Consider the following 17,552-nt stretch of genomic DNA (forward strand, 5'->3'; position numbering starts at 1 on the left):
GGATGAAACTATTGAGTTGGAATAGCAAATAGGCTATCCTAATTTGAGAACATAAGAAATATTTTTAGCACCTAGAAACGGGGAAAATATAAATTATCATGAATTATTCAATATTCTAGACAATAGTTGAAAATAACATAGAATAGACCAAACAACTTTGACCAAAACATTTTTTTTTCAAGTAACTCGTAAATTATTGTATAAGAATCTATTAAAATTGAGTTCTTAGTAACATTTCAAGAACAACAAATGATGATGAAGGCCAAATTGAGCAGACAACATTTAAGTTTATTAGAAAATGTAGCCAGTAGGCTGTTAAGAGTTATAGGTTAGGGTTAACCTCACACTAACAAATACTGTGATTCTAACGTATGTTAATTTAATAACTGAAAAAATTATTTGAAATATGAATTAACGTAAAAACACATGCAAAAAATCATTAAAATTTGTAAATAATTTAAAATTTGAATGTGGAACTCACCTCTTCACGTCGTTTAAGCCATCGTCCACAAGGGCTCTCTTCCAAAATTTCGCTTTCATCCTCGGAATCCTCGCCACTTTCCCGAGGTGATTTTAATTCTGGGTCATTACTTGCACGACTTCCAGGCATTCCGAGGAAATTCTAGGGAATCCTAGAAATAACACTACCGACCGACTACCGTACTGACAAAAATCAAAGAATGTCACACGTCGATAAACACATCAGCCTTTTGAATTGTATTTATAGAAATTCTATTATGCACTGAATCAACAACTAGCACTATACAAACCAAACAATTTTGGTGTCAAACACTCGATGAAACCTATGTATGCTCAAGAACAATAAATTGTATAATTTTAAATGCAGAAACAGCAACTCAGTAGATTCACCCATTACATTATAACGTGCAACTGAAATTTAGCTATTGCATACTCGAAGATAACTTGTCGGCAAATCTAAATTATAAAAAGCACTGATTCAAATGTAATTACACCGGTAACAGCCTAGAGAACATAGTCATACAACTGCTGATACACAAATAAAGATAGACGATGAAAAGTGAAAATTTAAGCTCCATCCATTGCACATTGCGGCACCAATCTGATCCTGCTCGCATCAAGGCTAGGGAGTTGAGAAGTGTGCGCATGTGCTAACTCATAAAATGAATCCATGCGCCATCTGTACTGTTTGTACTTAACTATTATCAATGGCCACCTATCTGGCACCAAATTCAAATTTATTTTACTTGAACGAGGATTTCACTCTCATAGAAGAGACATTTTCTGTTTCTTCATTATTTTCGAATAAATTGTTATTGTTCCCCAATTATTTTTTTCTTCTAGTATATTATTATATTGACCAGGCATTCCTGAATGGAAAGAAAAATAAAAATCTTAGTACCCTTTTTGAAATACCTATTTAATCACAACATGTTTCGGACATTGATGCCATTTTCTAGTGTCACTTAATCAAAAAGGGTACTAAGATTTTTATTTTTCTTTCTATTTCTATAAAAGTAGCCCTATACAGAAAAGAGATTCCTGAATAGATATATGGTCGTACACTTTTTTTAAATGAACTGTCAATACCGTAACTTATTTCCTAAACCGTCTCCTGTTATTACCATTCAAGTTATCCAATTCTTGTAAATATAAAATAGTCATTCTATATGATTGTAATTATTCTTTGTATATTGCATTTATAAATATCCATAAATCGAGATTGATATTGTAAGTAGTGAAAACCCTCTATGTCCTGTAACAGTGTAACTCGTCATCTTTTTTGAGAGCTCTTCAGTTTATGTTTATGTCTGCAGCTCGACAGAGAATTCCAACATATTTATCCTCTTTAAGTAGGTAGTTCAATAGTCGGTAACTTCATAAACACAATACAATAGACGAATATATAGGCTAAATACTTCATACTAAACTTCTCTCCTTAGTAATGACCAGAGCTCTGCATTGACAGTGTCTGGAAGTGGACCTGACTGACTCGGTCCTTGTCATAGTACTGACATAAGTTTATGTCAGAAATAAAATAACACTTATTAACGTTTGTTCACTAAGTCAAACATATAAAACAATTAAAAAACGATATTTTGCACGTTTTTCAAGATGACCCGCCATTGAAAGCATCACAGTTTCAAATCGTGTTTTTGTTGGGCTCAAAAATATTCTCGTACAGCGTAGGATGGTGACTCCACTAACCACTTCTTAATTCGTCTCCTGAAGCACCCGATGTCCAGGTTTCTCACTCCATCAATTAGAGCGTTACACATCCTCAAGGCTAGCACCGGAAAACAATCCTTCTTTTTGCTTAGCCTGCAGAATGGAACATCAAAATTCACTTCTCCTCTAGAGTTATAGGAGTGTGTTTATCACCTCTTCTTGCCAGCACGTGATGATTTTCTCTTGCATGCAGCAAGCAGAGCAAGATGTATTGATTAAACACAGTGAATATTTACAGACTGACGAAGATGGGTAGACTTTGACTATGGCTGACTTGCCGTGTGACCCCTCAGTGGTCAAGGTAACCTGCTGAGTCCAATATCCTGAGCTCTTTGGAGGTGTAATCTACCTCTTTACAGGCAGGTGCATGTCCCCACAACTGAAGACATGAACGACGAAATTAGTCGTTATCACAGAACCGACAAAAATTTATATTTTTCCAAAATATTTTAGTGAAACATCAACAAAGGAGACAAAATTGTATGAAAATAATTAGCGACCATGCGTTTTTCTACTGATTATGTACACACTACTGTTTTTCTACTTTTACAAAAAGGGTAAGTTGATTTTTAATTTTTATGTACACGCAAGTTGCCCTAAACAAGGGCTACTTCAATTGGATAGGATGAATATGTGAAAAAGTATTTAGAATGAATCAAATTCAATTAAAAAATGTGCTAAATATCGATAAAACACCTTTCTTGATTGCAACTAATCAGTCAGACTCAGGAAGTGATTAAAATCAATCAAGTACACAAAAGTAATGAAATGATAACACAGGAATAGATGGTAATAGAATTTAAAAAAAAAAACACGAATTTTCATCAAATACATAAATATTTTATAAATGGCTAACATTTCAGTGAATGAAAACAACAATAATAGTAGGAATTACATTTTTCCTATAGAAAAATCAGTTTTAGAAAATCTCAATGATTTTGCAGAAGTTATAAGCTAGATAGTTTCAAGTAAAATTAGTATTAAATACACATTATATTATTTATATTATTCAATAAATCAACTAATTATTAAAATTGGCAGCATTAAAAAACAGTAAACATTTGTACAGAATCACAGCGTGCGGTTTGTTCTTGCTTGGCTTGTGAACAATAATTTATTAAAAAAATTATCATAAGTTGAGCAGTATTCATAATTCGTAAGAACATATTGCACGGCCAGCCTTAGTTTTCCATGAATAAACCTGCAAGAAAGAGAAGACTATCAATAGAAAATTATGTATTTGAAATTAATAAATATGTTTTAGACTACAGTAAAGCAATGTGAACATTTAAAAATATTTCATCAAAATATAATAGGATGAAACGATTGTCACAGCTACAAGTAAGTGCTTATTCCATATCAAAAGACTCTAAATTAAGGTTTCAAACGGTTTTTGGCAAATGCCTGTTGGTTTTCACATCAAAATTTTTATTCACAATACAAACAATTGAGGGTCCTGCCAAAACCGAAGGTTTTTCGGCGGGTGCCCAGTTACAAAAATGCGAGTTACAAAGATAAATAAACTTAGAGAAAATAAATATTACACTTTAAAGATTTTAGCTGAATTGTATATGTTTATGAATAAAAACATAAACGTTTTTTTAAATCAAAGTTTATTTAATTGTGGAAGAGGATGAATATCCAACACAGTAAAATTTGGGAGAGGAATACCTCTCCCAGGCACAAGGTTACCTTATTTCTCCTCTCCCTTTCATCATTTTAATGATGTACTTATTATAAGATATACAGAATAAATTAATACAGGGCGTTTCAAAATGAATAACGGGATTTTAACATGTTATAATATTTATTTCATCCAACTTACAGTTAGAAGTGATATATGAAATGAAAGAGAAACCCAGTTTTGTTTGTTGGCATCAGTGCGCATGTACGCGGAATGTTTTCGCCACAATCCGCTGGAAACCGCTAGTAGCGCCTGACCGCTAGATTGGCCGTAAGGGGCCTAATGACAGTGCTTGTTTCGCATGGCCTCCACGGTCACCCGACCTAACTCCTTGTGATTTTCATCTTTGGGGGTTTATTAAGGATCTTGTTTAAGTGCCTCCACTACCATCCAACCTTCCCGAATTGAGGAACAGGATTGAAACAGCTGTTGCAGCAATTACTAATGGGACACTCATCAAAGTTTTGGGAAGAACTCGCATACCGTCTTGACGTGAGCCGAGTGACGAATGGTGTTGACATTGAACACTTGTAGGAATCATGTAAAACTGTTTGAGTTTCTCTTTCATTTCATATATCAATTGTAGCTCTGTAAGTTTGATGTAATAAATATAACAAATATTTGAATTGTATAGTTATAATATTACAGTTAAGCTTACCTTGTTGAATCAAAGTTTTTCTATTGGAAGTAATAGTATCGTTTTCTGTTTTGGTACTCGTCACCGGCACTCAAACTGTGGTTTTGCTGGTGTCGCCGAATTATTATAATTCTTATTCTAAAATATTACATTTTGTAATCTGTATTTATTTGTGAACATTTTTTGTAAGGCAATAAATTTGATTTGAACAAGTTAAAACCCCGCTATTCATTTTGTAACGTCCTGTATTATAGATGCTAATGAATAAGTAATGAATGACAGCTTACATGAGTGCTATGATGTGGGCGGAGAAGGCATGACCTCCATGTCGTCTCGACACCTGGGGATGTAGAGGGTGACACACGTGTGCTCCCAAATGTCGGCCGGGTATTTCTCGCCCGTCGTCCACTCGTCTGTGTCTAGATTGTAGCATTCAACCACCGCTGAAACAATCAATTTGATTTATTCGCCAAAAATGAATTACAAGATAAGAATTTATAAAATAGGATATGCTACTGCACGAAAGTAAAGTAAATAAATACAACTTATAGTACATACTTCTACATAAATAGCAGTAATAATTACTCCTAAATAAAACATACGAATAGTTTCTAGAGCTTAGTGAAAATTAATCAAACAATTGTTAACGACAAAATAATACTTGACAAGAGTGAAAACATGTTAAATAGCAGTTGCGGAACTGGATAGTTTCAAGACTGATTAAAAATATCGGGGACCGAGCTTCGCTCTGGAGTACAAAAGCATAGAAAATTTATTACGAAAGAAGAAATTATAACAACATTCATACAGAAATGTTCTATCTAATCACAGTAAATTGAGATTAATTCCCAGAGGAATGCAAAACTTTCCCTCACAAAGGCCCGGTTGCACAAAAGCCGGTTAAATTTTAATCCTGTTTAACTTCACGTGAACCAAATCAGAGAAGACCATTGATTTCAAAAAGATGGATCTACTGGAATTAATTAGGATTGAAAATAACTCGGCTTTTTTGCAACCGGCACTAAGTAACTGATTGAATGATTACAAAAGTCAACAGCTGAGTCATAATTTTGACACAGTCCCACACACATGAACTCGCTCACTCACTTCCATCATCAACAGACGACGAAATAATTATTATCATCTGTTTTTCCAAGGATGAATAATTATTATCCTTTTAATGTCCTTCAGCGAGTTTTCCCAGGGATGAGACCTAGTACAATCGAATTTTTATAATATAAACCTACTATGTTTTGAATTTCGTGAGAATCGTTAGAGCCGTTTTTGAGATCCGGTAAAATACAAACATTTAAACATCTAAACATATGAACAGAAATTGCTCGTTCAATAGTAGGATTCAACCAACGTTAGTAGACAGAAGGTTGATCACTCACAGGTGTAAGATTCGAAGTGGAGGGGGGAACGCCAGCGTGACGTCACGTGTAGTAAAAATGTGATGGAGTAACCACACTGAGCATACAGTTTATTCACTGTATCTTCAAATAAATCGTCGTTTATTGCCCTCAAGATTGACCTAGAACTTTAAAATTCCCTATACTTATAGCGAATGAATCACCGATTCTAATGATGTTGTTAAATATTCCAAGTTCATTCAAACTTGTATGAATAAAATGAAGTTGAAAGTTTTTCAAGAATCTAAAAACGTGACACGAAAAAGTTAATAAGCTGGAAAAGCGTTAGTAGACAAGTTATACTATTATAATTTCAGATTAACGCATGAAAAATATTGAAAAATTAATGCATTCCGATAAACCAATTCCGATAAATTTATTCATATAATGCACTGAACACATGCTGGTATTGAGCACATGTTCTACGAGAATCAAAATATCTCATCCCCAAATTCACAAGCTGATGATAGTCAAACTACAAAATATAAACACGACCTAGAAGAAGAGAAACCTTGAGGGTTTGAAAAGGAAGTTAAGAGGTGGGGTTTTTGCTTTTATATGGCAAAATGCTGGTATTATTCAAATGTTTTGATAATTACTGTAAGGCAGAAACAGAAAGCTTGCATGTCAGAAAATATTTGTGTTATATAATTGACTATACGTCACGTATGATTTTCAAGAATGCGATATTTGCCTACTCTGTACTACAGCATACGTCACGGCTGCAGTTCCCCCACTCCAATTGCATTTCAACTAAAAATACTATAGATGAGTGACCAACCTTGCTACTAACTTTGGGATTCAACAAATATTTTTGATGAAATAAGATTTGACAAGGGTGTCAACAAGGCACATGAAAGTTGCGGAATTAGGTAGTTACAAGACTAAAAATTCAACAAATATATATAAACAAGATCGGCAAGTGTAACAAGACATACACAGTAGATGCGAGAAGTGGATTCAAAGTATTCTTGAATGCGTTTGGTTTTAAATGGATGAGCATTATTGGTCTAGAGGGTTGTATTTTAATTTTTATGTACATTACAGCATTGTTCAATAAATGAAATAAATAGAATGCAGCATGGAAAATAATGCATATTAAATTTCAAGTGTAGTAAGTCAATAAAAAATAGTGTGTTATTAAGGGATAGCTATGACATAAAGAGACACTACTTGTATGATGACCCTACGACCTTCCTCAATATTGAATACAACTTGCCTGTCTTGTTAGTATGTGAGAATGGCTTTACTCCAAATCTCCCATCAAAAAGCTTTTACAGAAATCATAATCTAGGTAATCCTCTAACCCAAGGACAATATTTTCTATTTCAATATAAATGATCATAAATTATCAATTAATACAAATTGGGATATATAGTATTTCTATTCCAATACCAATTGAAACCAATCTCTGGATCTCTGTTCTGCATTTTTCTACTTAAATACTACCCACAGATGGAGATTACTGAGTTATTCAAATGCTAATGAATTAATTATTATTGAACGAAAATGCAAATTAAATGCTGTAAATCACCCCGGAGACTTCTGCTACTGCAAATATCGACAACATATTTGAACATAATTTTCGAATAGTATTTCCATCGAAATTCCATCTCGCTGTTAACCCTGCTGTCAATATTTGCAGTAGCAGAAGTCTTCGGGGTGATTTACAGCATTTAATTTGGATTTTCGTTCAATAATAATTATAAAATACTACCTTATACTTATGGTAGTTTCTCATAATATATAAAAGTTTCTCTTCTTCACATTGCTATAGCGAAGTGGTCACACCAGTTTGAGCAAACAGATTAGATTAGCACCGTACTCTCGGCTCCTCCATTGCAAGGGTGGCTACTTAAGGCCAGCTCCAGCAACATACAGATTGTAATAATTTATGAGATTTAAAATAAATTTCCAGTGGTTCAAACCGTTTACAAGACTGTAGGATTATTAATTTCTCATGAAAGCTTACACTGTTCCGAGACTCTTAAACCAGTTACACAAACATCGATTTTTGGACGATCAATTTTTTGCCGTCCTTATGAATTCTTCCAGATGAAACGGAACTTGACAAATATAATCTGATTGGCACAGTGCCGGTTGCACAACAGCCGGTTGAAATTTAACCATGATTACTTCCACAAGAACCAATCAGAGAAGCCTTCTTTTTAAAAATTCCTTCTCTGATTGGTTCCCGTGAAATTAATCAGGGTTAAAATTTAACCGGCTGTTGTGCAACCGGGCCATAATCTTTTAATCTAATGGGATTTATAAGGACGGAATAAATCGTACGTCCAAAAATCGATGAGTGTGTAACTAACTGGCTTTACACAAAAACTCGTTTCTGTACATGTGTAAATGAAGTAGAACGAAAGAGGTGATAATTATTGTACATGGAATACATTATTGAACTAATGAGAAGATCCGTATCTTCTTTTTATACAGGATTGGACAGGGAGGTATGGATGATTTGAAATAACAGTTACAAACTTATTTTTAAACGAAACTCAAAATTTATTCTTTTAGTGTGTACCTTGGATGTTGCCAATATACAAATTGAAGAGGAAAAAATTAAAACATTGATTATGTACGAAAAACAACATATGTTAAATAGGATGTCCATTTTTGTCCATACACTCCTGTAGACGTTGTGAGAAGTTGTCCATAATCCTCTGAAGCATTGCACGTGGTACAGCTCGAATTTCCACTGTTATTGTTCCACGCGGAACTTCAAGGGTGTGTGGTTTGTTATATGAAATTCCATAGCTGCTCTTGATGTATAACATGTCGCCTCATCTTGTTGAAGCCATACAGTATTGACGTTGATACGTCGTCTTCTCAATTGTGGCAGAAAAATTCACACAGCATAGTTAGGTTCTCACTGTTCCCTCAATTTATATTTATGCGACTCTCATGTTGATTCTAATATGTATATTGACAAAGCAGAAATTCTCTACATACTGTAAAAATGTGATGTAAAGAATGTAATTACAAATAAAGAATTTGAATTAGGTAACGATCCGTATTGACAGTGACGGTTCGAGAAAAGTAAGTGCCAATAATTAGTTTTATAGGGCTACCTAAAAGAACGTGTATACATAAACAAACCACTACCCCTTGAAGCCCTGAGTGGAACAATAACACTGGAAATTTGAGCGGTACCACGTGCAATGCTTCAGAGGAGTATGGACAACTTCTCACAACGTCTACAGAAGTGTATAGACAAAAAACGGACAGCATATTCAACAGATTTTGTTTTTCGTACATAATCAATGTTTCATTTTTTCCGCTTCAATTTTTATTATTGCAACATCCCAGGTACACACTAAATTAATAAATTTTGAGTTTTGTTTAAAAATGAGTGTGTAACTGTTATTTCAAATCACCCATATCTCAATGCCAAACCATGTATAAGAGTCATCGATTAATATTTTAATGGCAGAAACGACTGACCAGTAGCCCTATCGAACATAGCATCACTATGGGAGCCACCGATTAAGTAGATAGTAGAGTGGACGTGCACGATGCCAGCATAATAGCTGATACGTCTGTATTCTGTAATCCTTAGTAAATCATCTAATCTTTCAAATTTTTCAACCACCTCATCCCATATTTTTTCCCATCCGATCATTACCTGTCTACAATTTGTTAATCTACGATCGTGTTATAATGTAGGCTAAACATTACAGCATCACAATCAATTCCATAACACGGGTCTTTTCGCAATAGGTTTTCAAAACTATACTATAATGTGAACATTAAGCAATGACTTCAACATTATAACACGATTTTCGATGCTGGTTGCATCAACATTAAAACACGGTTTTCTGATGCTGGCAGCCTGGTTCAGTTTGTCAAGAGTTCACAAAGTCAAGTATTCAGTTTGACAAGATTTCAGTATGTCAAGTTTTGAATACGTGAAGTTTCAAGTTGGAAATTGCATTTGTTCAAATGCTAATTAATGAATAATAATTATTATTGAATTGAAACGAAAATCCCAAGTAAATGCTGAACAACACCGAAGATTTCTGCTACTGCAAATATTGACAACAGGGTAAACAGCTAGATGGAAATTCGATGAGCGCTACTATACAAAAAATATTTTCCAGCCCGGGAATCGAACCCGGTACCTCCTAATTGCCGGTCAGGAATGCTTACCCTTACACAAAACTGACGATCTCTGGATAGCAGCGCTCATTTTATACGAAGCCATAGCGGCCAGTCAAAACTAATTAATTAGTATCGTTTGATACTAATTAATAATTAAGTTTATGAAGTTTTCATTAAGTCAAGTTATCAATTCGTTAACATCTCAGTTTTATTCAGTTCTCATTTTGTCAAGTTTTCAGTTTTCAAATTCTCAATTCATCAAGTTTTCAGTACGTCATGTTTACAGTTTGTCTTGTTTTCATTATTTCAAGTTTGCTGTTCAATCTCTCTAAGTAGTTTTTCAACTACAGTTATTTCAATTTTTTTTACCATATAGGCTAGTAGGTTGATTTCTAACCTTATAACAAGTCAGCGATGTGACACTGCTTGAATGGTCGGTCGTAGATAAAATAGTGTATACAACAGTTTTATAAGGTCTTTAAAGCACTGCTCGTGAGATGTTTAAGACATGCGTTCGCTCGCTACGCTCGCACACTTGTCTCTTAACTCTAAATCTAACTCGTGCTTTAAAGACCCTAATTATAAAACTGTTGTATAAACTACTATTAATTTACACACAATAAACCAATACAATTTACTATTATAGCCAACTGACCAGTAGCCCTATCGAACATAGCATCACTGTGGAAGCCACCGATGAAGTAGATAGTAGAGTGGACATGGACGATGCCGGCATGGTAGCGCGGCGTGGGCACTCTAGTGAGCGTGTGCCACGAGTCGTGGTCGGTGCGATAGCAGTCGACCGTGTCAACGAGCACCCGGTTGCCCGTGTCAGCGTCCTCGTACCAGCCGCCGCAAGCCAGTATGCGGCCGTCACCCACTAGCATCATCGTGTGGTCGACGCGTGGCACAGGCATGTCGGCTCGCTGTTCCCAGTCGCCTGTCACTGTATCCAATCTGCACAACGAACACATTTTGTCATGAAAATAATTTATTTTAACTATATAACATAATTTACTGTATGCATTCGAATTCATTTATTTGCCATAAAAAAATACAGATTGATAAAATAAATATTCTAACTTACAAAATGGCACTACCGGCAAAGAAAACTTGTGCGCCGGCAGTGAGTTCGAACAACTAGGTACAGCAAACATGTCAATAGAAAGAAAAAGAGCTTATTCAAACCACTAGAATAACTAAAATTATGGAAACCAGGTCACATCTCAATACTTACAAACGATAAGACAAAGTATCAAAATCACAAGCAAGTGACAAACTCAAAAAGACCAATTCAAGGAAGCCATGACAATAATATTTTTTTTAAAATTTATAACATTTATTAATATATTTGATCTAAAGTTAAGGAACTGGAATAACCAACCTGCTTTTTAAAAATAATTATTTATTTCAACATACTAATACATCTAATACACGGTTATAAGCGATGTACGCTCTACGAGCTCTGGCAACAGACTGACTCGAAAAAGCAACTAAACTAATGGCTAGAAAATAACAATGCATAGCTACATCAGAATTATGAAGGGGGTTACCAAATTAACTTAAGACCATGTTAGAATGTAAACATTACATTACAATAAATCTCATTATAGTCCAATCGATGAATGGTTATAGAGGTGAAAGTTTGGAAGACAATTTTTGACCCCGCAGTTCTGTTTTTAGGTAATAAGGAGGTAAATACACCAAAAATTCCAACCCCCTACCAGCTGTGCTCAAGGAAGGGGGTGGTACAAATATACCATTATTTGGTGATCTTAAAATCAAAGTCAAAGATTTGGTTCTGAACACTTTCTCCAAATTCTCTTAGCACAGGGGGTAGGGGAGAGTACTTTTGATATCTTTACCGATTTACTATCCTATATAGAACTGCTGGGTCAAAAATTGTCTCCCAAACTTTCCCTTCTACACCTTTTTTTGAGCATTTATTGCCTGGACTACATGTGTTCTTATCATTGATTGAATACATAAATAAATGTAAATCATTAGTGTTACAGAAGTCCTAGGGTATGATCACATTGGATACACTTAACCACGCGTTATATCAGAACATATCATAACAATGTCCTGGCTCAGTAGGGTATTAGTTCATGAGGCAGTGATCTCTGCTTACTATGGATATTATGAGTCATTACTGTCTTATGGGATTTGCTGTGGGGAGGATCAAAATTCTCTAAGTAGTTTTTCAACTACAGTTATTTCAATTTTTTTACCATATAGGCTAGTAGGTTGATTTCTAACCTTATAACAAGTCAGCGATGTGACACTGCTTGAATGGTCGTAGATAAAATAGTGTATACAACAGTTTTATAAGGTCTTTAAAGCACTGCTCGTGAGATGTTTAAGACATGCGTTCGCTCGCTACGCTCGCACACTTGTCTCTTAACTCTAAATCTAACTCGTGCTTTAAAGACTCTAATTATAAAACGTTGTATAAACTACTATTAATTTACACACAATAAACCAATACAATTGTTTATATTCTACTGACCAGTAGCCCTATCGAACATAGCATCGCTGTGGAAGCCACCGATGAAGTAGATAGTAGAGTGGACGTGCACGATGCCGGCATGGTAGCGCGGCGTGGGCACTCTAGTGAGAGTGTGCCACGAGTCGTGGTCGGTGCGATAACAGTCGACCGTGTCAACGAGCACCCGGTTGCCCGTGTCAGCGTCCTCGTACCAGCCGCCGCAAGCCAGTATGCGACCGTCGCCCACTAGCATCATTGTGTGGTCGACGCGTGGCACAGGCATGTCGGCTCGCTGTTCCCAGTCGCCTGTCACTGTATCCAATCTGCACAACGAACACATTTTGTCATGATAATAATTTATTTCAATACCTATATAACATAATTTACTGTATGCATTCAATTCATTTATTTGCCATAAAATAATACAGATTGATAAAATAAATATTCTAACTTACAGAATGGCACTACCGGCAAAGAAACTTGTGCGCCGGCAGTGAGTTCGAACAACTAGGTACAGCAAACATGTCAATAGAAAGAAAAAGAGCTTATTCAAACCACTAGAATAACTAAAATATGGAAACCAGGTCACATCTCAATACTTACAAACGATAAGACAAAGTAACAAAATCACAAGCAAGTGACAAACTCAAAAAGACCAATTCAAGGAAGCTATGACAATAATATTATTTAAAATTTATAACAATTATTATTATATTTGTTTCAAAGTTAAGGAACTGGAATAACCAACCGGCTTTTAAAAAGAATAATTATTTCAACATACTAATACACGGTTATAAGCGATGTACGCTCTACGAGCTCTGGCAACAGACTGACTCGAAAAAGCAACTATAAACTAATGGCTAGAAAATAACAATGCATAGCTACATCAGCATTATAAAGGGGGTTACCAAATTAACTTAAGACCATGTTAGAATGTAAACATTACGTTACAATAAATCTCATTATAGTCCAATCGATGAATGGTTATAGAGGTGAAAGTTTGGAAGACAATTTTTGACCCCGCAGTTCTGTTTTTAGGTAATAAGGAGGTAAATACACCAAAAATTCCAACCCCCTACCAGCTGTGCTCAAGGAAGGGGGTGGTACAAATATACCATTATTTGGTAATTCGCATGTATCTCTAAAACTCTGCATCTTAAAATCAAAGTCAAAGATTTGGTTCTGAACACTTTCTCCAAATTCTCTTAGCACAGGTGGTAGGGGAGAGGACTTTTGATATCTTTACCACTTTACTATCCTAAATAGAACTGCTGGGTCAAAAATTGTCTTCCAAACTTTCCCTTCTTCACCCTTTTTTGAACATTCATTGCCTGGACTACATGTGTACTTATCAATGATTGAATACATCAATAAATAGAGTCGAATGACCAACAAGAATAGTGTAAATTATTAGTGTTACAGAAGTCCTAGGGTATGATCACATTGGATACACTTAACCACGCATGCAGATGAGAAAGAAAATCTGGAAAGAGCCAAAGAAACACGTTGTGACTTGCATGTAGCTGCTCACACTGAACGCATCCAGCAAGTGCAAACGTTCAGTGTTAGTGTTCCTATCACTCATTCCAAATTTTGTTTCTCGTCTGCACGCTTGGTCATGCATAACAAAGCTTGCACTTGCACATATACGCATTCAATGTAATCACAACTTTTACCCTTAATTTGATCAATATTGTCAACCAAGAGTTACAAATAAAAACGTGATTACCTCCAGACAGAACACAGCGCAGTATCCCTATCCAGTCCCCCCGACACATAAAGATAATGTCCACAGGCAGCGGCCGCATGCTGGGTGCGAGCCGCAGGGAGGGGCGTCACCAAATCCCAGCAGTCGTCCAATGGCGAATAGCACTCACATGCACACCCGCCTTCGCCCCGCCCCTCGCCTTCCCCCACCACGTCGGCACCGCCCATCGCTCCGCCCCCTTCCTCGCTGGCCCCGCCCACTGCCCACAGCCGTCCGCCCACCACTGTCAGCGAGAACCGGCAGCGCTCCTGTTCCATTGGAGCCATCGTCGACCAGAAGTCCTCCATCGGGTTGTAGCGGAAGCCGAACGGGTGGATGTTTTCCTGTTCAACACAAAAAAAATCTTTTACTAAGATAACGGCACATTGCTATAATCAATTATTATATAAAGGCAAATGCTTTACTGAGGAAGAACTTCAGTCCTGTGATGCAGATGCACATTACATTTCCAGCCGCATGGCAAAGTGCCCAATCCAATAGATCCAATTTGTATACTATAGAGTGTTCGGAAAGTGAATGGCCCATATGAATAAAACCAGAGCAAATGCTCATGAGCAAGAGCATGGAGCATAAGGTTTTGCTCATGAGCAAAAGGTAGAAGCAAAAACATTTGCTCATTTTTATATGAATAAGCTTTACCTTAAACTCTTACCTTATGCTCCTGAACTCTGGAGCAAATGCTCACGTATTTTAAAGATTTTTCATCAGCTGATTCGCTTTTGTAGCCTTACTTTGTTTTTATAGCTCATGGAAGCGCTAAATATGCAAGTAGGGGGCACCGCTTGTGTTTGCGTCGTCTGCTCTGTTTTCTATTTATGAATAGAGTTTTAGGTTAGTTTAGTTTAGAATTTTGAAATAATAGCGTGAAAAAATGTCATCTCTATAATAATCTTCCGCATATTCTTTTAATATCAATAGCCTTCTTATAATCGTCTACACTCTCATCTTCTTAAATGCTTATTTCCCATTTTGTGATGGCTATCTTTATATCAGGTAGCTATCTTTTGCATTTATTCGTTTGTGGGGATAATGGTGATATATATCATGGTTGAATCTAAAAAGAGTTTTATAGTTCTCAACTATTGGTTGTTATCGTGTCTGATATATAGTTTCCTCTTCCTCATACGAATTAGTTGAGCCATCTTACTATGAGCAAAAGGTGATAAGCTGCTCTAGAATAGACTCACCTTTTTTGAAGCATTTGCTTCAAAAGTTGAGCAAATGCTCTAGTTTATTCATACAATTTTGAGCAAAACCTTTTTACTTTTGAGCAAATGCTCAAACTATTTTTTTGAAGAGCATGAGCAAAAGGTTTTGCTTACGTTTATTCATAGAAAATGAAGCAAATGCTCCATATTTTAGAAGTATAAGCAAATGCTCAATTTTATTCATATGGCCCAATGTGCACCAAGAGAAATGACAGGGAATTTTCACGTGCTCTCTGCTGTGCACGGTGTACTGCAAACGTCAGTAGTATCATAGAGAAACAATAGCGTAAGTAGATATCCCATGGTATAGGGAATTTATGTCGCAACTTTTACTGTTATCTCAATCCGATTACTGTCGATTATTGTCAATTTTCACTGTTTTGTTGGGGTGGTAGTGTATGAATGGCACAATTTGAGAGACTACCACCGTCACACAGCTGCATAGGAAAGAACTACGTGAACTATCGGCTTGGGATAACAGTAAAAGTTGCGACATAAACGCCCTACACCATGGGATATCTACTTATGCTATCGTTTCTCTAAGGTAGTATTTAATGTGAAGTGAAGTAACATGATTTGATAAAGTAACTGATGTAAGTAAAGAAACACAAATAACTCTTAATTCAAAATGTTTAGTAATTTATTTTATTTCTATAATTCAATTGTACAGTGACTTTTTAAACACTAATTCACAGATTTTCCTCATAATTAAATTTGATTGGCTTTTAGTGATTTTAATTCCATCTAGAAACTTAGAAGGCTCAGTATGGAGGTGCTTTTCTAGATAATGATGCTCTCACTGATATAGGACCGGTTTCCGAGCTCGGGATCTATAAGTTCTGGACTTACAGAGTCCAGGACTCAAATAAGCTCTCGGGTCTAAATTGACTTTCTGAGTCACGATTTTATCTTCTAAACTCCGGAGTCTATCAAGTTCTCGACTTATTTGAGTCCAGGACTTAAACGCAGTAAACGTGAGGGAAATTCACAATATTTTGCTGTTGTATTGTTGGCATTATAGCAAAACGGAAACAGCTGATTACAGCGGGACAATTCAAATGAGCATGCTCTCCAAACTATATTGTAAAAATACGTTTCGATTTCTTTGTAGGTCTATTCAAAGCAAAACCTTTGAAAGGTGAATGAATAAACATTTCATTTTACGTTATGCTATTATTGATCATTGATCCTAACCAGTGATTTTGGAATAAAAATTTAATTAGGCTATTAAGTTTGAACACGTATTTGTTTTGAAAAAAAAAAACTGGAGTAATAATTTATTATTGTTATTATTATTAATATGTTGAATATGACATTGAATAATAACATTCAGATTGGAATACAAATTCCAAGGCAATCCTTGTATTATTTTGCTTGAACATTTTTAGGTTATGTCACAGTCGTAAAATGAGGTTAGTTTTTCACCCATATTTCTGATACAATTTTATTCCTAAATGAACTTGCAAACTATAAATTATGAATTTAGATGGACGAATCCAAATAATTTAGGTATTCCATGATATCTATTTGGATTTTTATCTACTCCAAAACAATAACTGAATTGTGTTTGCTCAGTTAAGTCTAGAACGTGAATTTAAACCCTACCCCAGTCGAGGGTTTAAAATCACGCTGTTTCAAGTCCTGGACTTAACGATTTTTGATAAATCCTTGACTCGAAAAGAGGCGAAAATCTAATTTAAGTCCTGGACTTATAAGACCTTCACTCAGAAACGAAATTATAAACTCCAGGGTCTAACATGATCTCTAAACTCCAGAGTCTATCTAAGTCCTCAACTAAGTTAACGCTCTGACTCGGAAAGCCAATTCTCTGACTCCAGAGTTTAAAGCCAGTTAAAGTCTAGAACTTAGCTAAATCCCGAGCTCGGAAACTGGCCCTTAGTTATTCGAGGTATTATATTATAGATTTTTCAGAAACTGAAGAATTCCATCGACATTTGAACTCAAGTTTTATATGAATAAAACTATCAAGGCCAGCCACCAACGTCATGTTTCATCAGACAATGTTCTGTAACATTT

At 35.6% G+C, this 17,552-nt stretch overlaps 2 protein-coding genes across 2 annotated transcripts in view; both read right to left on the reverse strand.

Moving 5' to 3' along the window:
• The window catches only part of LOC111048550 (nuclear receptor-binding protein homolog), a 210,586-nt gene extending 209,493 nt beyond the window's left edge, over nt 1-1,093 (reverse strand). The window contains exon 1 of the mRNA XM_039436097.1: nt 482-1,093. Within this exon, the coding sequence (XP_039292031.1) occupies nt 482-610 (129 nt within the window). The 5' untranslated portion in view covers nt 611-1,093. The remainder of the gene's footprint in view (nt 1-481) is intronic.
• Nucleotides 1,094-3,026: 1,933 nt separating this feature from the next.
• The window catches only part of LOC111048553 (kelch-like protein 26), a 48,488-nt gene continuing 33,962 nt past the window's right edge, over nt 3,027-17,552 (reverse strand). The window contains exons 7-10 of the mRNA XM_039436587.1: nt 14,269-14,630; nt 12,561-12,862; nt 4,817-4,972; nt 3,027-3,409 (exon numbers count right to left, since the gene is read on the reverse strand). Coding sequence (XP_039292521.1) covers nt 4,824-4,972; nt 12,561-12,862; nt 14,269-14,630 — 813 coding nt within the window. The 3' untranslated portion in view covers nt 3,027-3,409; nt 4,817-4,823. The remainder of the gene's footprint in view (nt 3,410-4,816; nt 4,973-12,560; nt 12,863-14,268; nt 14,631-17,552) is intronic.

Source organism: Nilaparvata lugens, chromosome 10 (assembly GCF_014356525.2).
Source record: "Nilaparvata lugens isolate BPH chromosome 10, ASM1435652v1, whole genome shotgun sequence".
Lineage (NCBI taxonomy): Eukaryota > Metazoa > Arthropoda > Insecta > Hemiptera > Delphacidae > Nilaparvata > Nilaparvata lugens.